The sequence below is a fragment of the Myotis myotis genome, unplaced genomic scaffold, assembly GCF_014108235.1.
Source record: "Myotis myotis isolate mMyoMyo1 unplaced genomic scaffold, mMyoMyo1.p scaffold_m19_p_9, whole genome shotgun sequence".
NCBI classification, from domain to species: Eukaryota; Metazoa; Chordata; class Mammalia; order Chiroptera; family Vespertilionidae; genus Myotis; species Myotis myotis.
Window position 1 is genome coordinate 82,913,682 of NW_023416401.1, and position 24,189 is coordinate 82,937,870.

Below are 24,189 nucleotides of genomic sequence, written 5' to 3' on the forward strand. Positions count from 1 at the left end.
CCGCTTAAGTTTTCTCCAGGGCTTTTAACAGGAACACACTATATATTTTAATGAAATAATTGGTGCATTCTCTCTCCCCTGGGATGTCAGCTCCAGGAGGCAGGGATTCTGTTATGTCTTCTATACTACAGGATCCATCTAGACTAGTGCCTGGCACATCACAGACACTCCCTGAATGGCTGTTAATTCAAAGAAGGTAGGTACTATTACTTATCTTCAGTTTATTCTTGTGGAAAGTGGTCTTTAGAGAGAGTTCCACAGCTGGCTGGTGGAAGAGCCAGATGTGATCTCTGGGTGGTCAACTCCAACAACCCCACCACATCCTTAACTACTGTGCCCACCACTTCCAGAAGACGTCTCTCTGTGCATCTGACTTCTCAGCCACAGTTCCTTGGAGGCAACAACTCTATCGTACCCATATTTGTCTGATCCTGGTAAGAGCTCAAGGGATGTTTACTGAGCCGATCTATGTGTAAACGGTGAAGTGCCAGACAGTAGGAATCATATCTTCATTCTCTTTTCTTATTATCCTTCATCTCCATGTCAAGCACAGTGTTACATACACGGTTGGGGTTTATTAAATACTCATTAATGAATTATATTATGGCAGTAGGTAATAAAAATAATTAGACAGCAATAATGACGATAAAAGGTAACATCTATGGAATTCTGACCCTGTATTGAGTCCCATTCTAAGTGCTTTATACATGAATTGAGACAAGTGAATCTCTTAGTAGCCTCATTTTACAAATGTGAGAAACCAAGGGTCACAGAAGTTAAACACTTGCCCAAGGTCACCATCGAGGAAATGGCAGTATCTGGTGAGTCCTGTTATCAATGGCTCCAGGCTGACTCTCAGCATATCTAAAAGATATCCATGGAAAGGTGGTTCTGTGTGAAAACAAAAAGAATAGTTTATTACACATTTCTGTTTTATTTCAAGGAATTGTTTTCAAAGGCTTTCATAGGCAATATTATTAGCTAAGTAATAACCACTAATATTCGCATCACACTTGATGCTCTGCAAAGCTGTTATCTGATTCCAGCAACAATGCGATGGGCACTGCCATCTCCTTTTATAGAGGAGGAATCTGAGGCTCCGAGGGGTTAAGGCAGCGGTTCTCAACCTGTGGGTCGCGACCCCTTTGGGAGTCGAACAACCCTTTCACAGGAGTTGCCTAAGACCATCGGAAAACACATATATAATTACATATTGTTTTTGTGATTAATCACTATGCTTTAATTATGTTCAATTTGTAACAATGAAATTGGGGGTCACCACCACATGAGGAACTGTATTAAAGGGTCGCGGCATTAGGGAGGTTGAGAACCGCTGGGTTAAAGGAACAGGGTCAAGGTCACCCAACCAGCAAGGAGCAGAGCGAGGGGCTCAAATTAGCATCCATCACCTAAAATTTCTTTTTAAGAGCTGAGTGCCTCCAAATACAAAGCTCTTTCCTGCTGCTACTTAAATGTAACTAAGATAATCCTCGGGAAAGCTTTGCACAGTGCCTGGCTCCTGGTAGGACGCTCTTAAGTGTTAGTTTTCATCATCTTCACCAACACTTCCTAGAAACGAGACTATTTTAGCTGATGAGTACAGCCTGCCTGTTGACCCTGAAGAAAAGATTACCCTTTTCTTTCCAGTTTACCCCTGGTAATGTTGAAATAATGATCAATCTTCATTATCCCCGGATACTGCAGAACGTTGAGAGCTGGAAGGGACTGTGGAGATGATCTCATTCTGGCGCCTGCATTTGCAGATGGAGAAATTGAGTCCCATAGAGGGAAAAGGTCAGCTCCTCAAAGGCTGGGCTCATGCTCAGTACCTGGCACATTCTGCCTCCCACGGAGACGGTGATGTTATCTAGAAGGGCAGCTAGCCTCTAGGCCACAGGGGATAACTCATCGGTCTCTGGAGCAGTGAGTTCCAACCCCCACACCCGGCGCGCGCGCACGCGCGCGCGCGCACACACACACACACAGTATTAAAGTATTATAAGCTATTAACCAGAAAACAGATCATGTGACTTAATTCCACCTCTGCTAAAGAGCTTAAAATGCTTTGGTGAGTAGTCTGAGATTCATAAATATACACTTCAACTCTTTCTCAAAGAATTATTAACCAGCTCCATCAACTGGAACTTGAGCAATCGAGGAGAAAAAGAGCTGGCAAGAGAAACTTCTTGAAAAATACCTCACCACCATTATGTATGACTCCTTGCCACCTCTTTTTTTTTTCTTCTAAGAGTTGGAGGAAGAAGGAAAGAAAAAAGTATCATTATGCATGACAAGAATCAGTAAAACTAATTGTGGAAAATTACAAACTCTTTTCAGCCAACGAACACCACCATGTGTTAAGTTGTAGAACTTGAAAACAGAAAGTCTTGAATAGGATAAAGCAGAAACGTAACAACCCTCACTAGCTCCTTTCAGGGGTGGAGATGGGTTGGAGAGATCAGAAGCTGTGTGGGTGTGATAATCAGCGGGAGCCAGTTCCCAACCATTGATTTTTGTGAACCTATTAATTTATAGAGTCCGTGTCCTACACTCCCTTCACTTTATCTTCCTAACTCCCTGAGTACTAATTCTCCCAGGCAAGGGACTAGCTTTTCATTCCACATGTAGGTCTTGATCAGCTTGAGCTCCAGGATTCGGGGGTGGGGAGGGATGATGGAGAGAAATGAGATTAGGATTCAGCCTTCAAACCAAAGAAACAGATATAAACCCTTCTGTATGCTTTTCTTGGGGCTTCATGTTTCTGGAGAAAGGCTGAAATTCAGGCCCCGTGAACAAGCTTGTGGTCCTAACAGCTCTCAGGATGACAGGGTTCCCCTCCTCCACGGCGCCTTTATCAAAGTCTAACTATTTTCCACATTCCTTCCTCGCACAGCCCAGGCGTACTTGTGAAGCAGGCCTCCGCGCAAATTCTGCTCAGGAGATCCAGGGAGCGCTGGCCTGGCTCACTCCCTCTGAGAAAGGAAAGTCCAAGTAAAGAGGGCTGCCACACCCTGGGGGAGGGGAGAGAGGATGTGACGACACCTCCAGGAATGCAGGGCCCACGCAGGTGTGTTGGCACCCACAACCTTCCTTTTTAAAAGGACCTGATAAATCAGTGCCGATAACAGCAATAAAGCGCAACCACCCAACACTCACTCACACAAAGCTGGGGCTCTGGCTCCCAGGGTGTGGCCCTGGCAACTGGGGAGAGGAGAGTGACAGCTGAGATGAAGATCCCTAAAGGTTGTGACATGTTTTCTAGCCAGCGGTTCTCAAAGTGGGGTCCCTGGGACCTTGCTAGGGGATTCTCAGTGCCAAAACTGTTTTCTCAATATTGTCATGTCACGTGCTCTGATCACCCTCCTTGAGTATACAATGGAGTTTTCTAGAAGGGACATGACATGTGATGATATCATCACCCTGATGACTACTGGAATGTGTGCCTGTGTATTCTTGTATCTTAAACATTTCTCACTTTTCATTCTAATACAACGAATATTGAAAGGCATAATACATATAAATAAAATACATGGTGGCCTCTGTAATTTTTTAAAAATACATTTTTATTGATTTCAGAGAGGAAGGGAGAGGGAGAGAGAAACATCAGTGATGAGAATCATTGATTGGCTGCCTCCTGCATGCCCCCTACTGGGGATTGAGCCCAAAACCAGGGCATATGCCCTTGACCGGAATCGAACCCGGGATCCCTCAGTCCACAGGCCAACGCTCTATCCACTGAGCCAAACCAGCTAGGGTACCTCTGTAATTTTTAAAAGTAGTAAGGGGTCTTGAGACCAAACCATCCTACGGCCTCATCACAGGAGCATGCTTCATTCCCAGCTCAGCTTGAGTCACAAAGTAGGTACTTACTAGTATGAACAGGGGTGGAGAAGGGGTGGAGAAGGGGATGGTATCTTTTCCACCTGTCCTGCCACCCAAAATGGCTAGAAAAACCTTATAATCCCCCACAAGCATTTGGTGACCTGAACCCCTCCGGGGAAAAGATGGGGTTTTCACCTTTGAAGCTAGGTGGGGCACATTAGTATGGAGAAACCACACTCCCTCCGCACCAGCACCCAGCAAAGACCTATCTGAGCACCTCCCAGGAGTCAGGTCCCATGCTACAGGCTCAACAATGAACAAAGCCGATGTGGTCTCTGCCTTCCCACAGCTTTCATTCCAGGGCAGAAGTGAATTACACACACACACACACACACACACACACACACACACACAATAGGAAAACTGCACCTTGTGAGTCACATGCTGACATGCAGGTGCGCAAGGTGTTAAGAGGGATGTGAGATGAGGGAGGAAGGCCCTGAGGACTCAGGTGGAATGAAACATCCTAACCAGCTATTCTTGGCCATTATTCCAGGTGAGACACCCACCTGCAGGCCCGGGCCCAGCTCAGGAGAGGGTTCAACAGCTCTCTGTTGGGCAGGACTCCCACAGTGAGCCCTCCTGCGGGTGGGTGCCAGGGTTTGGGGGTCTCCTCCTCACCTCCACATCGCGGCCAAAGCTAAACAGGGTCCCTGCGAGGCGAGCCGGACTCTAGAGCATGTGGAGAGGATCCAATCTTTTGTTATCAGAGACACACTCCAGAGGCTGTTACTGGTGGACACAGCGTATGGCCAAGACATGGCTGGAGGGCGGGAGAGGAAGACCTCGGAAATTAAAATAAAGAAAAAGGAAGAAAAGGAAAAAAAAAGCCTTGGAGGGCCTGTCCAGGAGAAATCCCGAGGGAGGCCAGACCTGCGAGGATCCCGGGCCTCAGCCCACGTTCCCTCCCTCCAGGCACCCATTCTCCCCTTGGGACCTGACGGATGGCAGAAAGTCTGCGGACAAAACCAAACCAGAAAAACCCCAAGGTTCTTTCTCCCCCAGTAACTGCGGTCGAAGCGGGAAAACTTGACTTTTGCAACCAGAGTTGCAGCCTGACACCTAAAGAACGCAAATGGGTGGCGGAGGGGCGTTGTTTCAGGCTGCAGCATCCCAAAGTGCTGGCAGGAGGGGCAGGTGCAACCCATCCGCCCCTGGGCGACGCACCCGGCGGCACGTTACATCCCCCAGCGGGGTGCGAGCTTCAACCCGGGCCCCGGCAACCGGGCCCGCGCCTGCGCGTGCGCAAAAGGCCCACCCACCCCAGCTTGTCTCCAGGTGCGCTCGCGCTTCCGGCTGGCCTTCCCGGGGCGGAAACCACAGGGCGGGTGCATGCGCTTTCCAACTCTCCCGCTGGGTCAGAGAGGCCCAGGGCTTCAGGTGACCCGCCCCGCCCTCGCAGCGAGAGGCCAATCGCGCTGCGGTGGGCGGGATTTTCGAGAAGGTGGCCCGCCCACGCGCCCTGCAAGGCGTGTACCGATTGGTTGGCGCCGCGGGCGCAGGTGCGCGCTTCCTATTGGGTGTGGGCGGAGCGCGAGCCTCCGAGGCCTTTCGGGAGGCTGCAGGTGAGCGCGCCCGCGCGCCGCCCCTCCCGCCCAGCTCGGGTGCGCGCGCGCGCGGGCTCGCGGGGGAGGCGGCGGAGCGCGAGGCTGCGGAGCCTGTCGCCTCTGCTCCGCCCCCTCCGCCCCCTCCGTCGCGGGTGCCGCCAAGGCCCTGAGGGAGGGAGTCGCGTCCCCGCCGGCCGCGCGGCCAGTCCCGCCCTCGGTCTCGCCGCGTGAGGAGCCGCCCAGCGGAGCTCTGCGCGGAGGCTCGAGCCGCGGCCGCCCCTCTGCAGGTGCCTGTGAGGAGGCTCCCGGCCGCAGCCACGTCCAGAGCCCTCCGGCCACGCACTCTCTCCCCGCGCTCCTGGGGGGCGGCCCGGCTGCCGGAGGCCGCCGCGGGGCCCGGCCTCAGCATGAACCGCAGCCACCGGCACGGGGTGGGCAGCGGCTGCCTGGGCACCATGGAGGTGAAGAGCAAGGTGCGCGGGGCCCTGGCGGGGCGGAGCGGCCGTCCTGCTGGGAGGGGGGCCTGGGGGTGGCCAGGGGCTGGCCGGGGGCGGCCTGCGGAGCTGCCCCGGCGCCTGGGTCGGCGAGAGGCGCGGTGGTGGGACTTGGAGGCAGGAGATGGTGGATAATAAACTTGCCGAGGAGAGGGCGGGGGTGGGGGGGTTGTGTCTGCTCCTGGCCCGGGCAGGTAGATGACCCGTGGAGCACTTCGGCTCCTTCAGTCTCATTCCTGGTCGTGGGCGGGAGTCAGGGCCGGGATTCACCCCGGCCGGCCGAGCGCAGGGTGGTTTCTGAGCGTCTGGGCGGATTCCGCCTCCTGGCCTGTGAGTGAGAGGTCCTTGGGGCACCCGTGGCCACCACATGTCACCCGCTTCTGTGGCTCAGGGGTGCCTGGGGTGGCGAGAGGGGGCCCCGGGAGCCGCATCACCCCTTGGAAGCTGGCGTGGCTTCCCGCCGGGGAAGTTCCTGGCACCGGCTTCGGTATGCGCTGGTCCATACCGTGAACGCGCTCCCCTTCCGCTGAGTGGCACTCCGCCGGCTCACTCCCTCCTGCTACCTGTTCACGTCAAGTGTTGTTCCTTCTCGACCAGCGGAATGCCCGCCCGCCGATGGTGACCTCGGCACCCAGCGAATTCCTCCATGGCCAGGCGCCCCGAGCGGGGCGGTCTGCAGGGATGAGCGGGGGAGTGCTTCCCCAGGAGGTCCCGGGCTGGAATTGGACGGTGACCGGCAGCCACAGGAACCCTCGTGAACCGGAGAGCCAGAGGGAGCTTAGATCATCCAGTGTCATTCTCTCCAGAAGACAGGGGCTTCGGAAGGTGACGGCTTCGCCAGGCTCTGCTTGTAGGACAGAAACCTCAGAGCCTTTTTACAGGCACTTTGAGGCTTTGTAGAAAACAAAGAGAGGGCACTGGCTGGGCCCTGAGACATGGGAAGTAGAATCGGGAAGACCAAAACACACAAAGGGGTAGGAGAAGTAAAAGCACATCAACTTCAGAAAGAATGGGGCGCCACCGAGTGTAAGGCTACTTAGAAGGCCTCCCGGAGCCTGTGGGTAAATGGCTTTGATTATCTAGAGTTGATAGACAAAGTTCTGGAAGTTGTTGTAGCTGAGATCGTCAACTCAGGAATGTGTATATTCATTTTTAACGTCATTTTACAATGTACTCTGAAACTTAATTCATGTATCAGCATAGGCACTAGTTTCAGAAGCCTTGTGGCCTCCTAAGAATCGAAAAGTAATTAGAGCTGTTTAAGGAGTGCGTTCTTCCCTGTGACCCCCATGGAACTGCCATCGCAAATGGAAGTGACACATGCTTGAACTGAGGGTTTTAAGATGATTTAAAACACAGAAAACTGTTCCTCTGGCAGTATAGAAGTGGTAGTGGTTGAATCTTCCAATGGCATTTCTCTTATAAATCTAGGATGGTTTTGTGGGAGTTGAGGCTAAAAAAAGAAAAAACCAATATTGCATGATCTTAAAATTCAGTTTATGGTCCTAATTTTGGTAGCACGTCTTTAATTTTTTTGGTCACAGGGAGAAAATGAGTAGGAATTCTAGGTACACTGTTAAATACAACCAGACAGTAATTGATCTCCTGAGACCAGGAAACCTTGAGCTCTTGGGGACTGGAATTTCAGGCTTTCTGTCAACTGATTTGTGAATCTTTCCCATACTTATGTCTAACCTATATTATATATGGGACCGGCCATACTGCACTTTTCGTGAACTGTGTCTCTTAAATAGAACCAAGGCATTCTGAGAACCTGCAGGGAATGGAGTGTCATCCCGCTGTCACTCTAGCTGTTGATAAGTAGGCACGGTGTAAGCACTATTTCTAATGTGACACCTTGTGTTTCAAATATATGTGGTTGGCACATTTGTCTTTAATGGATTAAATAAAACACCTGTCATCTTTACCATTTAAAAATATTTGGACAGATGTTTTCTTTTTCACTGCTTTAGTGATAGCACGGCTTTTTACAAAAGTGATCACTGAGAAGTTAGGTTGTGACCACAACTAGGTGATGTGTAAACCCACATTTCTGGATCTCTTTGTTCTTCATAGAAAACAGTGTCAACTTTATAATCTTTGCTCATGGAAAGGAAAAATGGTACAAGTAAAGTAATGAATATTGCAAATATAACTATAGTTAAATTGTGATACCAGCTACCATGTGACTTTTCTTTGGTAACTGATTTATCTTCCTGTTTCGCCAGAGTTGGGAAAGTTCTTAATCAATAATCAAGGTGGTGTCCTTTAATAACCTTGGAGCAGTCTTTGAGCTGTACCTTTCCTAATTATTCATGGACAAACAGAATATTAAAATTAAGTTGCATTTCTAGAATGTACCAACAGATGCTAGGAGAAGGGTGTTGATTCACATTCTGGGTGATCAAGACAAATTAGACCAAGCTAAAAAAGTTGTAAATGGTTTATATAATGAAGAGTTGTTGATTGGTCTTAATTTTATCTCTGCCTTCATATTTTGTTTTGTTTTTATGTAGTAAAAAGTTCTCTTAATCCTATTGTTCCGATGCAAGAAGCATAACAATTTCTCTTTTTTTCCTGCTAACATTTGCAAAAGGGCACATCTACTGTGAGCCATACAGTTTTCCATTGTTTTTGTCATAACATTTAAGTGAGAGAAGAAAATGTTGAGCAAAGAATTTTCATCCAATAGCTTTAGCAGAAACATTGAAGCCCTAAAATGTTCAGTGATTAGATAGATGTTACTCCCATTTCTGGATCATGGGAAGTGATAAAGACGGGGGTGAATCAAAGCCCTAGGAACTTTACATTGTGATACCAGAATAAAGAAATGAAGGAGAAACTATGACTTTTGATAACATCATAAGACTAACTCTGATATGAAGGGTGTTCCCGAGTTTTTATTTACTTTTAAATGAGAAGGTGTGACTAAACTTTTTGAGAGCGCTGGGTATGAGTCACCTTACATTTCTTGACAAGTGTTAGTGTTTATGATTCAGGAATGTATTTTGGAAATTTTTAATTATTTATTAGAGGTAATAGGTGGTTTTGGTGAGTTTTAATGTAAAACTAGTGAGTAGCGTGGGTAAGCAAGGCAGATGAACTTCATAGAGTAAGAGCTGTGCCTCCAGATACCCATAAGGCTCTTGGAAAAATGAATTGACACATTTGTAACCTCAAATTATGCTGATGGGGACTTTGTCTGCAGGGTGCTTAAGGCTGTCTTAGTGGTGCATTAGTATTTCTTACTCATAATAGCTGTTTAGAAGAAAAATTAGTTCAGTGGTCAGGCACATTTGGCAAACATTTGGTTTTTTGGTTTGGTTTTTTTGGATTTTTTATAATATTCAGATGCTTATATATTGAATGTAAACAATTTAAATGGTATTTTTTAAATATATTTTTATTGATTTCAGAGAGGGAAAGAGAGGGAGAGAGAGAAACATCAATGATGGGAGAGAATCATTGATGGGCTGCCTCCTGCACACCCCTCACTGGGGATTGAGCCCGCAACTCCGGCATGTGCCCTTGACCCGAATTGAACCTGGGACCCTCCCTTCAGTTTGCAGGCTGACACTCTATCCCAGTGATGGCGAACCTATGACACGCAAACTCATTTTTTTGGTTGATTTTTCTTTGTTAAATGACATTTAAATATATAAAATAAATATCAAAAATATAAATCTTTGTTTTACTATGGTTGCAAATATCAAAAAATTTCTATATGTGACACGGCACCAGAGTTAAGTTAGGGTTTTTCAAAATGCTGACATGCCGAGCTCAAAAGGTTCGCCATCACTGCTCTATCCACTGAGCCAAATCAGCTAGGGCTAAATGCTATCTTTTTGCAGGGGGGGTTGTGGGGGGGGGAATAATCAGTGGTGGAAACTTTTTAGCCTTATCTAACTGATAGTTCATAGGGAGTCAGATGATGGTGGTTGGGTGTTGCTTTGTTCCAAAAATTTGAAATTCAGTGCAGAAAAGGGATGCACAGATGCCTCCTTGTACCACGATTCAGTTTTGTGATATGATGGCTTCCCTGGTAGAGCTTTTAGTTGAAGATATACTTGTTTTCCTTATTTCCCATAGTTTGTAGTTCTGGAATATAGTTGCTACATTTAAGTCTTTTCCAGTCTGTTTCCAGAGCTTCACTCTAGGGCAGTGATGGCGAACCTCTGACACGCGTGTCAGAGGTGACACACGAACTCATTTTTTTGGTTCATTTTTCTTTGTTAAATGGCATTTAAATATATAAAATAAATATCAAAAATATAAGTCTTTATTTTACTATGGTTGAAAATATCAAAAAATTTCTATATGTGACACGGCACCAGAGTTAAGTTAGGGTTTTTCAAAATGCTGACACGCCGAGCTCAAAAGGTTCGCCATCACTGCTCTAGGGTATGATACCTTTCTTTTAGAGCAGCCTTGATGTCGCTTCTTCTTTAATTCCCTAGGTGTAAGACTTCCATTCAGCCAGATTTCAGGGGGTTCTGAATGATGGTTGTTCTGTAGTTTAGTTGTAATTTTATTGTTGTTGTTAACCCTCCCCAGGGGATATTTTTCCATTGATTTTTTTTTTTAATTTTTAAAATATATTTTATTGATTTTTTACAGAGAGGAAGGGAGAGGGATAGAGAATTAGAAACACTGATGAGAGAGAAACATCCATTCAGCTGCCTCCTGCACACTCCCCACTGGGGATGTGCCCGCAACCAAGGTACATGCCCTTGACCAGAATCGAACCTGGGACCCTTCAGTCCCCAGACCGACGCTCTCTCCACTGAGCCAAACCGGTTAGGGCCCCATTGATTTTTAGAGAGTAGAAGTGGGGGTGGGGGGGAGAAAAACATTGATGTGAGAGACACATCAATTGGTTGCCTCTGACACACACCCTGACTGACCAGGGTGGGGATCAAGCCTGCAACCAAGGCACATGCCTTTGATTGGAAATTGAACCCTGGACCCTTCAGTCCTACATTCTATCCACTGAGCAAAACTGGCTGGGGCTAGTTGTAATTTTGATGCGGCGTGGGAGGAGGTGCTTACCCTGCTTACTCATGCCACCATCTTGACCAGAAGTCATTTGCAAACATTTGCTTTAAAAAATTTTTAATCAACTGCAGGACTTAACTGAGCTTTTACTATCTGGTCTCCACAGTAACTCCTAAGAGAGTGACTATAGTTATGTAGCATTTTCCACTTGTGTGGCTGGTACACCTTTTTGAGGAAGGCTGATTAACCTTTTTTTTTTTTTTAATATGTTTTTATTGATTTCAGAGAGGAAAGAAGAGGGAGAAAGAGATAGAAACATCAGTGATGAGAGAGAATCATTGATCAGCTGCCTCCTGCATGTCCCACACTATGGAGGGAGCTCCTAACCCTGCCATGTGCCCTGACTGAGAATTGAGCATGGCCTCTGGGTTTATAGGTTGATGCTCAACCACTGAACCACACCAGCCGGGCTGATTAACCTTTCTTAGGTTTCCACATTTGGGGAGAAATGCCATGCTAGTCCCATAGTAAGCCTATAGATCCTGTTGTTCATGGACTAGATGAAATCAGTCCTAAGTGTTGAATAAGGGCCACTTGACTAATTCAGCATTTGGAGAACAGAGGTGTGATTCTAGCATAGGGAAGCAGACCTGGGAATCAGAATTGTGAAGATAAATATTGGCCTGGTGGAGGTGTCATGTACTCCCTGTTGGTATGATCCCTTAATACCTCTCTGATGTAACTATTCTCTTTATCCACTAATTGGTAAGCTCGTGTAGGCCTGAGCCTTTCAATCTCTAGGGTCTAGCCCTGTGCCAAGCATGTAAACACTTCTTGTGTTATTAGGTAGTTGTAGGACATATATTTGATGTATTAATAAAGCTTTTTAATAATATTAACAGGGAAGATGCTTATCTCTAGACCAATTTCTTAAATACTGTACCTCCATTTGTATCATATCTTAAATGCCAAGAAGCTCAAAGTCCTTTTTTTACCTGTTTCTGTTCATTCTTGCCACTTCTGTGAAATAGCAATTCCTTTTATGAGGGAAGAAACTTAGGTGCTTTTTGTTAATGATCAAAATAAAGACTTGGGCACCTCTTACCTCATGGCTTTCAGAATCTGGGCCGCAGACAGGGTGTGAGAGGACAGTCCCCAATGCGGCCTGGGTGCCTGGGCATTGAGGTAAACCTGCACCTTCAAGTGATACCCTTCAGAGATACAGCATCAAGAAGGCACATTCCTGTGCCTTTCTTATGTTGTCTTATCTCCAGATGATGAGGTTTCTGACAGTAGACTGTATCACTGGAACTATCTTCTTTATTAAGAGAAATAATAAGCCTGTTAATGTTCTGTGGCATGCATTTTAAAATTGAGTCCTGTTTTTAAAATTAATACATTTTTTATCTTTATAGTTTGGAGCTGAATTTCGTCGTTTTTCACTGGAAAGATCAAAACCGGGAAAATTTGAGGAATTTTATGGATTACTGCAACATGTTCATAAGATCCCAAATGTTGATGTTTTAGTAGGCTACGCAGACATCCATGGAGACTTACTACCTATAAATAACGATGATAATTATCACAAAGCTGTTTCAACGGCCAATCCACTGCTTAGGATCTTTATACAAAAAAAGGGTAAGTACCACTGTTTACAAAAATTGTTTTACAAATAGAAGTGGTTTTATTTTTCTCATTGATAGGATACACAGACTTTGCCACAAACTTAATGAAGAGACATTTTCTGTGAATCTTACCATATTAAGCAACAAGTGGGTTTAAAACATTTTCGGTATTAATGATTATCTTTACACTTCACTAGTGTACTTTAGAAAATTTGTGGGGGGTTTTTTGTTTATGTATTTTTTTAATCCTCACCCAATAATATGCTTATTGATTTTAGAGAGAGAGGAAAAGGAAGAGAGAGAAACATCAATGTGAGAGAGAACATCTATCGGTTGCCTTCTGTATATGCCCCAACCAGGGATTGAACCCACAGCCTTTCAGTATACAACAATGGTTCTCAACCTTAGGGTTGAGGGTCAAACGATCCTTTCACAGGGGTCGCCTATGACCATCGGAAAACACATACATAATTACATATTGTTTTTGTGATTAATCACTATGCTTTAATTATGTTCAGTTTGTAACAATGAAAATACATCCTGCATATCAAATATTTACATTACGATTCATAACAGTAGCAAAATTACAGTTATGAAGTAGCAACGAAAATAATTGTATGGTTGGGGGTCACCACAACATGAGGAACTGTATTAAAGGGTCGCAGCATTAGGAAGGTTGAGAACCACTGGTATACAGGATGATGCTCCAACCAACTGAGCCACCTGGCCAGGGCAGAAAATTTGTGGTTTTAATTATAATCCTCTTAGATTTTTAAAAATAGAAATTCTAAATTTATTGAATCTTCACTTTAATGAATGAAATTTTGTTCATTCAGGAAGATGTGGTAGAAAGAGTATAACTGTGGAGTCAGAGAAATATTCCAGTCTTTTGGTGACAACCAACTTTCAAGTGCTATACTTAATAGATACCTAAAGGAAAGCTATTTATCCTTCTTGGGTCTCTGTCTTTTTCTATAGAATGGACATATTATCTCATAGGATTACTGGGAGGTTTGAAAGAGCTGAGTACAGTGCCCTGGCATGTAGTAGGCAGGCATCCAGAGACTATTTTCTTTCCTTTCTCTTTTAGGATATTGTTCGCAGAAAGCAAATTAGTTACTCATCTGGAAAATTAGATAGCAACTCATTATTTTGGAGGAATGTAAACGTTGATATTTGTCTCACAAAAGAACATTTGAAGTAGCCACTTTATATTGCAAACATTTTCAAATGTCTTTTGAGTCCTAAATTTTTATTTTTTTAACTTTGTGTCTTCATGTGTGTCTCTGTCTGCAGATGGGCAGGGTGTGTGCCATTTATTCCTTTGTCTTTGGTAAATGAAGAGGTTTAGAAAGCTAGCAGGGAAGCAGCAGGCACTGTATGGTGGGATAATTAAAGCCTTGCTGTGTTTGTAAACCAACCCAGAAAGCAGAGAATGGTAGGGATTACCCTTGAAGATGAAACTTTCTTTCCAATCAGTTGATAAACTTGGGACCACTCCCAGGGCTTTGAAATTCCACTGATTATGTATGTTAGCTTTTCTGGGTTTGGAGGAACTAAAGTCCACCAACAGAATAAACTGCCAAGCGTAACCTATATCTTTATCACTTGACTATTTACAAAATATTAACAAACACAATTTCCCCTAAACCACCCCCCTCCCCAGGTGGATTTTATAGATAACGGGTGTGGTAGAATTAGAGTAGTACTTTAGGAGATTAATTTGGCTGTTGGGATGAATTGGAGGAGCAGCAGAATATGGAAGAGGGATGGACTTGAAGAGAAAATTGGTTTGGTTTTAGGGCAGAAAAGCTAATCTGGCTGGTGAGTTTCAACCATGTTAGGAAATTAGAAATGGTAAATAAAGACCAAGGATAGACCCTTGGAAAGCTTTGTATAGAATGTTACAAAAGAAAGAACTGCAGTAGAGGAGAGAAGGACAAAACTTTTGAGTGGAAGTTGTCATTTTGAGCAGAATAATTTAAACAATTGTTGTTAGATAGTAGGCCTTTCTTGTTAGCAATGCAATTTCCACTAAAAATTTAGTTGCTCTCTGGAATGTGTATTCAAATGTAAAATGACTATTTTTAAACCACTGCCATCTGACAAAATTATCCCCTTCATTAGGAAGATTATATGAGTTGGATTATACCACCACGTGTTTTTGCTACTGGATTTGTAACACTTAAGTGATCATGGGGTTAATTAGTCCTAACATCTTTTAAGGATGGTTATCTTCTGCTATTTCCTTTTTAAATGTTTCTATGTGAACAAAAGTTTTCTATGTCATAGAGATAAACATTCAGTACAATTATTAGCCCTCAGAGTTTGGCTTAGAAATAGGTAGTCCATTCAACAGACAATTCTTTAAAAAATATATAAATTTAAGCCTTGGCCTGTTTTGCTCAGTGGTTAGTACAGCGGTTCTCAACCTGTGGGTCGCGACCCTTTTGGGGGTGGAACGACCCTTTCACAGGGGTCGCCTAAGACCATCGGAAAACACATATATAATTACATATTATTTTTGTGATTAATCACTATGCTTTAATTATGTTCAATTTGTAACAGTGAAATTGGGGGTCACCACAACATGAGGAACTGTATTAAAGGGTCGCGGCATTAGGGAGGTTGAGAACCACTGGGTTAGTACGTAGGCCCAAGGACCGATGGGTCGTGGGTTTGATTCCTAGTCAAGGGCACATACTTTGATTACAGGTTTGATCCCCGGTCCAGCATGTGTGGGAGACAACCAGTTGATGTTTCTCTCTCATGTTGATTTTTCTCTTTCTTTCTCTCTCTCTCTCCCCACTCCTCCCTCTCTTCCACTCTAAAAATCAGGGGGAAAAATATCCTCAGGTGAGGATTAAAAATAATAATAATAATATATATATATATATATATATATATATATATATATATATATAATACAAACATGACTTAAGCAAAAAATTAACAGGAAGTTGGTTGATTATTTCTGCTTAAAACCCTGTACTGGCTTTTCATTGCATCCAGAAGAAACTCCTTCCTTGCTTGGCCTTTTCCAGTTCATCTTCCTCAGTTCTTCCTCCCTAATCTCCCTAAAGGGCCACACCCTCCCACCGTTAGCTGGATGAACTACCCTCTGAAGATCTGGAATTCAGAGTGTCTTTGAAGTGGAAGCTCAGGGTTGAGTGTGTAAGCTACTTAATAGCCTGAACTTGAAGATAGGAATGAAAAGTTTTATATTTTGTAATAATTTGTTAGAAGAAAAACCCCATACTCTATTTCTAGGTCTGTTATCATGGAAGCAAAAACAAAACAAAAAACCTGATATCTTAAAAGTTTATTTTCACAGAGAGGATTCCCAGGTCTTTTGCCAGCACCATCCCCACTGGAGTTTAGAGTATTGTCATTTATTTGGGGGAGGGGAAGAGATGGTACAAAGTAGAGTTTTCCTCCTCTTGTTGTTTAGATTATTATTGTGCAGCAAACAATATTAGAAAATATCAAAAGGTTGTACCTTTAAAAAATACTCAGGTTATTCCTGTAGGTTTAGAATACAGCCAAGGAAATGTGTATTAAAAAAAACACAAAACTTCCCAGCGAGGCATGGTGATCAGCCAAGTCTGGGGCCTGTTGAAATGCACAGACTCCTCGCCAGATCTGATCAGAATGTGCACACTGCAGTTCTTGCTGTACGTATCACCACCTGTTTATGTGTGACATTAGACAAATATGTCTGCATCTTGGATTTATTCAGAGGAGTTTGTTGGAATCTCTAGAAGGGCCTTGCTTTATTAGTAAGCATCCTCTCACTTAGGACATGGCCTTGTGGCCCCAACACCTGTACAGTGGACATTATTTTGCAAATGGACCTTAAGATTATATTTTAACGAATCAGCGTTTAATTTAGAAATGTCTAAGGTATATACATTGTGATAGTAAGTTGTAAAAAAAAAACAGTTTAACAAAAGGTATGGCCCCAGAAATTAAACAGTAAATAAAATAAAAAGAAGAGAGAGAGAAAAAAAGAGGAAATTGTGGAGTAACATCTCAGAATATGACACCAGTTCTCATGATGGAAACATGGGAGCCACCTTTGACACATACCTGTTTTTCTTAGTCACCAATCCTGTTAAAACTGTGTTCTAATTATTTTTCATGTGTTTTGCCCTATCTCCATTGCCTCTGCTTCAGGCCAGGTGCCAGCCTCCTATCTCCTCTCAGGTCCATTCTCCAGCTTGAAGCCAGAGCTTTAGAGAAAAATCGAAACCCTTGGTTTTCTTCCTGTTGCCCTTAGGCCAAAGTCCATAATCCTTAACACTTCCCTGAAGTTCCCATTGGTCTGCCTGGCCCCTGGCTGCTTCCGACTTGGCTCTGGACTCCTCCTTCTCCCTGCCCCCTCTCCCCCAGCCACCCTTTAACCTCACTATAGTCATGGGCCATATAATGAGGTTTCTGTCAACAAATACTCCATTAGAATACAGGAGCTGAAAAATTCCTGTTGCTTAGTGATGATGTTGTGGATGTAGTAAGGTGGGAGTGCATCACATTCCTCATGCAGTTGTGGTGTTGCGGGTAAACAGACCTACTGCACTACCAGCCCTATAAAAGTTCAGCCCATGCAATTATGTACAGCACTTAATACCTGATTATGGTCATAAAGGACTGTTACAGGTTTACATATGTACTATACTTTTCATTGTTATTTTATAGTTTACTCTTTCTACTTATTCACAAAAAAGTTTTCTGAAAATAGTAGGCCCTGCAGCATCGCTATCTCATCTCTCTCTCTCTCTCTCTCTCTCTCTCTCTCTCTCTCTCTCTCTCTCTCTCTCTCATATATTTTTATTTATTTCAGAGAGGAAGAGAGATATAAAAACATCAATGATGAGAGAGAATCATTAATCGGCTGCCTCCTGCCAGCCCCCTACTGGGGATTGAGCCTGCAACCTGAGCATGTGCCCTTCACCAGAATCGAACCCAGGACCCTTCAGTCCATAGGCCGATGCTCTGTCCACTGAGCCAAACCAGCTAGGGCTCATGTGTCTTGATTGCATCATTTTCTCTTGTGCTTCATTTAATCTCATGTAGTTTTGTGCAGTAACCTGCTATGCAGGCTTGTAGCTCTGGAGCACTAAGCTAGAGCATGTAGCTAGCCTAGGTGTGCAGGAGGCCATACCGTCTGGTTTATGTAAGTCACTCTATGATGTTCGCTCAACAGTGAAATTGCCTAACCATGCATTTCTCAGAACATATCCCTGTTCAGCAGTGCGTGACTGTACATTGGACTCCTTCCCCTGCTCTATCCTGCTCCTCTCTTTATTCGTTGTATTCTATGCCTGGACTGTCTCTCCCTTCTAACTGATTAGCTAGTCTCAGCGTGATCCTTACTTTCCTGACGAAGCCTTTCCTTTCCTTTGCCCCAAGCTAGGTTCTCATTTACATACTTGTACAGCACAGTGTACATCACTGCTCTTGGCACCTTTGTAATAATTCAGTTATTTGAAATTAATTGCCATCTCCTCCTTTAGACTGTAAGCACCATGAAAGCAAGCACCTTATCTATTTTGTTCACTGGATCTATGGCCCAGAAAACAATGCTGAGCCACATACGAGATACTTCTTAATATTTGGTGATTGATTTTTCTTATTAGAAAGTGAAGGGATCTGCAGAATTTGAATATCGCTCTAAGTGATGTTTAATCTTTGTAAAGTTGCCAGATCTGTTTCATTTAACCATTTTGGATTAGAACAAGGGTTGGCAAACTAAGGCTTGCTGGCTGTTTTGTAAATAAAGTTTTCCTTGGAACACAGCCAAGCTCATTCCTTTATGGTCTGCCTATGGCTGCTTTTGCAATAGGAACCGTGTGACCTCCAGGACCTGAAATATTTACTGTATAGCTCTTTACAGAAATAGGTTTACAGCCCCTGGTTACAATTTTAGCAATCATTTCATTCTTCCCTGTCTTCCTACTGAACTTCAAACAGGTCATAATCTTGAACTTTCTTAATGACTCTAACATGAACTGTTCCTATTTTGTTACTATAAAGGGATGCTGATGCTGCGCCCCCCCCCCCCCCCGGTTTGCTTTTTATCCACTGTAGGCTTTTATTTCTTGTATCTGTGTCTGCCACTCACTAGTGGACCCTAATGTCTCTCTCTGTAACTTTTGACTCCGTGAGCTAAGGAATGAGATAACCAGGCTTTTCAGGATTAATGTTTACAAACTAAGGGCCTGTAGGGCTCCTTGGTAAGTAAAGCACAGGAGCTTTTTCTGTGGAAAGAAATGAGACATCCTTGGCAGTTCAGTGGCCTTGCAGGTGGCTCGTTGTCCATTCCTGTTAGCTGAGATTGTCTGCTGAGGGGCAGGCTTGGGGTAAGGGAGGTGCTGCTGTATAAGCCCGTATCATGTACTGTTGCATAAGCCTGGCTTTATACAAGTGGAAGGTTGCTATAAACCGAATTTCCAAACTTCCCATCACAGTCTGAGTTCAGTGCTTTGATATACATACTCAGATAGAAAGTGAACTCCTACTCCCTGTGGACATTCACCTTTACACTTTAAACTAACACCCTGCACCCTGGCTTTTTGCCAAAATATTTTTTCCCAGTGGCTGGAAACTGATTAGCTAGATGGGAGAACAAAGGTGCCTTTGTACAGGGGCATATTGCTTCTGAGAATTTAGCAGAGAGCATTCAAACAGGGTCAGGATGCGATGCCAAATTATGCAGATTTGAGGGGTTTAGGGTCAGGTTTCCCATGAATAGGTATGTAGGCAACTTAATTTTGTTTGCAGTTTGTATGGACTGGAACTTTCCTTATATTAGGTGGGCTTTCTTGATTGATTGTTTTAAAATGAAAATATATAATTTTGAAAAAAACACATTTAGAAGATGATTGTTAGATTTTTTTGCCAAAAAGATTTTTGTGTCAATGGATTTATTTCCACAGCCAAATTACAAATAAATTTCTGTCTCTGTTAGAACCCAGTCTAAATATTTTATCTATAAATGAAGACAAAATTATCCTGGGTGGAGGGGAGGAAATGCCAAAATAATTAAGTACCCCTAGTCTTGTACATTTCTCTGAAACTAGCTTTTGAAGATGTTAAGTAGCATGAAAAAAAAATGCCGAAGTTCTCTATACTCTGACGCACAGTTGATACTTAACATTCATTGTATGAATGTGTCAGGTATTGGCCTAGAAAGAACTCCTGGGTCTAGTCTTTTCTCTGTAACCTATTATGTCCCGGTCATTTTCTGGTCTATAAAGTAAAGATAATAATAGTTATCAATGGGGGGCGGGGGGGTTGGTGGTGGCAGAGGGTCACAGGAGAGAATACGAATTGAAGCCTTGGATAAACGGTGATGTTACTATTCTCTGTAGCAGTAGCCGACACTAGGAGTTTGAACTAGTTCTTTTGGGGGCCCTTTTGCCTTTTGCCTTTTGCCTTTATTTTAGTTGAAATGGTATTTCAACTCGTGTGCCTGCTATTAATTTCATTTCCTTTTCTACCTCTCATTCTCTGATGAGATGCTTTGTTTATGGCAGGTCTTCCTTCATCCATGTGATCTAAGAATATCTGGTTTTAGGTGCCCTGTTGTCCCTTAGTGTACATCAGAGATTATAAATTGTTAGCTTGAAGAATGAATTCAACCCTGGGTGTTATTTAACTCAAATAGGTTTTTGTTGTTGTTTCACTGGGTATCAGCATTTAAAAATGGGAAGTTTTTTACCTAAAAACCATGACTCTGGCAAATTCCTACAGGAATGAAGAAAAACTGTGGAATGAAGAGCAGCTGTGCCATTAAACGGGGCAAAATGCATTTTAAGTAACTTGTTTAAGAATGTGTTTGCACCTGGCCGACGTGGCTCAGTGGTTGAGTGTTGACCTCTGAACCAGGAGGTCATGGTTCGATTCCCAGTCAGGGCACATGCCCGGGTTCTGGGTTCAATCCCCTGTGTGGGGTGGAGGCAGCCGATCAGTGATTCTCTCATCATTGATGTTTCTATCTCTCTCCCACTCCCTTCCTCTCTGAAGTCAATAAAAATATATTAAAAAAAGAATGTGTTTGCAAGACTTACCAGAATTTCATTTGGCCATGGTTCATGTTGTTTCATAGTTACCGAGCTTTGTTAGATTTACCATGAACATTGGTAGTTTTATGTGTACTTGAGAGGGCCACCTAGTGTTTTTTTCTGATATAACATCTTCTGCACTACATTTTGATCCCATTAGAATAAGTTAATGTTTAACTAGTGTGTTTATGTACGAAATACATTTTAGTTATCCTTTCTGTACAGACTCAACTGCAGATAAGTGGGTGTTTTCACAGCATTTCTGTAATTATTTTATTTTATTTTTAAACAGAAGAAGCAGACTACAGTGCCTTTGGTACAGACACACTAATAAAGAAGAAGAATGTTTTAACCAATGTATTGCGTCCTGACAACCACAAGAAAAAGCCTCATATAGTCATTAGTATGCCCCAAGACTTCAGACCTGTGTCTTCCATTATAGACGTGGATATTCTCCCAGAAACGCATCGTAGGGTCCGTCTGTACAAATATGGCACTGAGAAACCCTTAGGATTCTACATCCGGGATGGCTCCAGTGTCAGGGTCACGCCACATGGCTTAGAGAAGGTCCCAGGGATCTTTATATCCAGACTTGTCCCCGGAGGTCTGGCTCAAAGCACAGGACTGTTAGCTGTTAATGATGAAGTTTTAGAAGTTAACGGCATAGAAGTTTCAGGGAAGAGTCTGGATCAAGTAACAGATATGATGATTGCAAACAGCCGCAACCTCATCATAACAGTGAGACCAGCAAACCAGAGAAACAATGTCGTTAGGAACAGTCGGACCTCCGGGAGCTCCGGCCAGTCTACTGATAACAGCCTTCTCGGCTATCCACAGCAGATGGAACCCAGCTTTGAGCCAGAGGATGAAGACAGTGATGAAGATGACATTGTTATTGAAGATAATGGAGTGCCACAGCAGATTCCCAAAGCTGTTCATAACACGGAAAGCTTAGAATCATTAACACAAATGGAACTCAATTTGGAGTCTGGACAGAATGGTTTTATTCCTTCTAATGAAGTGAGCTTAACACTGGCAGCAAGTGGCACAGACACTGAATTTGAAACGCGTGTTCCAAATCAAAAACTCTTAGAAGAAGATGGAACAATCATAACACTATGAAACCACTATCTGACTGTTTTCTGAGTGAAGATGCCATGGGAACCTGTACATTCCGCTAGTTTAAAGCATATATACCTCTGAACCAGTGACCTGGAATGGGCATGAGAAAAAATAATATTGCAAGCTCAAAATGTTATTAAAATAGTAGTTTGATAATTGCTAATATAAACTTTGGTGGGTCAGAGGTGAATTTAACTCTAAAACAAAGGGGCCTTTGCTAATGCGATTATGTGCTTTTGCTGTTTTGTCTACAGATAACTGGATGTTAGAGCACATTCTAGATTGTGTGAGAGGACTAAATAATTTCCGTTTGAAGTTGTTGCATATTTAACCTGCTGTGCAGAGCCCAGTTCATTTTTCCTTTATATTTTTAAAAGTTCTAATGTGAAGAAATCTCATTCTATCTTTTGGTACCTTGGGGACCTCAGCTCCTATGTTCTCTGTATTTTATTTTGACATTTTAATGTTTCTCTGTTGTGAATTATAACAAGTAGTCTTTTCAAGTGCTTTTTTTCTTAATTTCTAAGAAACTGATTGACTATTTTTAGGAGTTGCTTCCTATGTTATAAGGCATCAAAACTATGTTCCTGAATTAAGAATCTCTACCAGTTGTTCAGGTGCCTGCCTGTCCTTCCTGTAGCTTTCATTCTCACAGAGGCATTCCATGTGGGTGTAACTTACCCTGGAAATGGCGATGCCACTGACTCTGGGCATTGGGAGACTCTCCCTTATCCTCCACCTCTTCACCTCTTCTCACCCTCATTCCCAATCTCATTGGAAATTATCCTTTTGTTGTGTGTGTGTTGTTGGTGTGCTTTTATACCCTTTTAATGTATTCAAGAAGTGCAAATCATTTTGGATTTTAAAAAATGCACCCAAATTCAGAGATTTTTTTACACACAGGACAAATTTGTGCACTTTTTATATAAACAATTTGGGTTTTCCTTCATGGGATTTCTAGGAACACTGCCTACACTTTATGAAAATTATATAGTATTCACCTTTGTCAGGTAGAGTTTATCACTATTAATTTTATAAGGCTATTTATTACTTTCCAATGCATCCACTTAGAACAAGTTAAGTGTAAGGCTGCTAACTTCCATTCCTTGCCTGATTTCACTATACAATGTGCACAAACACTACAGAATGCTTGTATATAGAAACAAAGAATAGTATGAAGTACATAAGTTCTCTGTGGCTTATGGATATTACTGTCAGAGTTATTTATTAATTAATTTTATGGTAGGGCTAGTATGGATACCTATAACAATTGTGTGCTATTAAAACAATGAAGAACCAGATGACTCCGTTTTGAAGGATATTTTCTCTATATGGTCAAAATATATGAAGAAGTAAAGTCTTGATTAAATGAAGATCACTTGACTCAGAATACTTAAATGTATTTTGTTCACATTACCACTAAACATACTGTCACTAAACTATTAATTGCACAATATCATGTAATACAATGTACTTTTTGTTGAATTCACTGACGTTCTTCCACTTACATACCACTGTTTTATAATGGCATTCCAGCTTTAACATTCTGTGAGTTTTATACATTTGACTCTTGAATGACAAAACAATGATAATATGTAGATAATATGTATAAGGTTAAATTTCATTTATAAGCGGTGCAGGGGTTCAACATTCTAAGTAAAAATACTTTCACACACTACCTCTGTCTCTCTCTCTTTTTTTTTTTTTAACAAAGTTTTAACATCAGAACTTTTCTTGTGGGGGGGAAATACTTCAGGGCTTGACTTTTTGTACAAATTTTAACTAAAATATAGACTTGTATGTCTTCATGAAAATGGAAGTCAAAGCTTCTAATGCTTCTTATTTTAATTACCCTGCTAAAGATACATGCCAGGGGTGTCTTCAGCTAGATCTCACTTAAATTATTGGTAAAATAATTGATTACTAGACGTATTGTAAAACCAATAGATCTTGGTTATACAATAAAATGTGGATTCATTGGTTGTCTGAATCAGTTATTTCAAGTGTATCATCATTAACAAAAGTATCAGTGGATTCAGCATAAAATTTCCTAGTACTAAGTGTCAAGCCTAACTGTGAATTTTGTTCTGTATCTTTAAGTAAATTTATGCTAATGTTCTTATGTGCTATCAACAAAATGTATGTACTTCTGTGAACTATGAATTTTCTAATTAAATTTTACATATAACATGATTTGTACATGAATGACACTTTGTTTAAACTATCAAATGTCAGTATTTTACTACAATTTTATTATAAAATGTACATTATCATTAACTGAATTTTGATTTTAAAATCAAATTGGCTTTAGTTGTATATTATTTTTTACAAATAAAGATAGACTTGTATAAAGGCTACTTTCTTGTTTGCAAATATATGAAAAGTGCCCAACAGTTATTTACCTATCACCCATTATATAAGCTACTAGAGGCCTGGTGCACGAAATTTGTGCGCTGGGGGG

General features: G+C 42.6%; 1 protein-coding gene and 1 long non-coding RNA gene across 3 annotated transcripts; one reads left to right on the top strand and one right to left on the bottom strand.

Moving 5' to 3' along the window:
- Positions 1–662: 662 nt before the first annotated feature.
- On the bottom strand, positions 663–3,006 carry LOC118663681. Its single transcript, XR_004970114.1, has 3 exons — positions 2,905–3,006; positions 1,653–1,751; positions 663–891 (listed from the first exon to the last, which is right to left on the bottom strand). It is a non-coding gene; the product is annotated as an uncharacterized LOC118663681 (long non-coding RNA).
- Positions 3,007–5,563: 2,557 nt separating this feature from the next.
- On the top strand, positions 5,564–23,921 carry PARD6B (par-6 family cell polarity regulator beta). Of its 2 annotated transcripts, none has more exons than XM_036322500.1 (3): positions 5,564–5,902; positions 12,334–12,556; positions 20,899–23,921. In XM_036322500.1, exons 1-3 carry the CDS (start codon positions 5,837–5,839, stop codon positions 21,726–21,728), a joined length of 1,119 nt encoding a protein of 372 aa, XP_036178393.1. In that variant the 5' UTR covers positions 5,564–5,836; the 3' UTR covers positions 21,729–23,921. The 2 variants fall into 2 exon arrangements, with proteins under 2 accessions (XP_036178393.1, XP_036178392.1); XM_036322499.1 differs by lacking the exon at positions 5,564–5,902 and adding an exon at positions 6,131–6,748.
- The last annotated feature ends 268 nt before the right edge of the window (positions 23,922–24,189 follow it).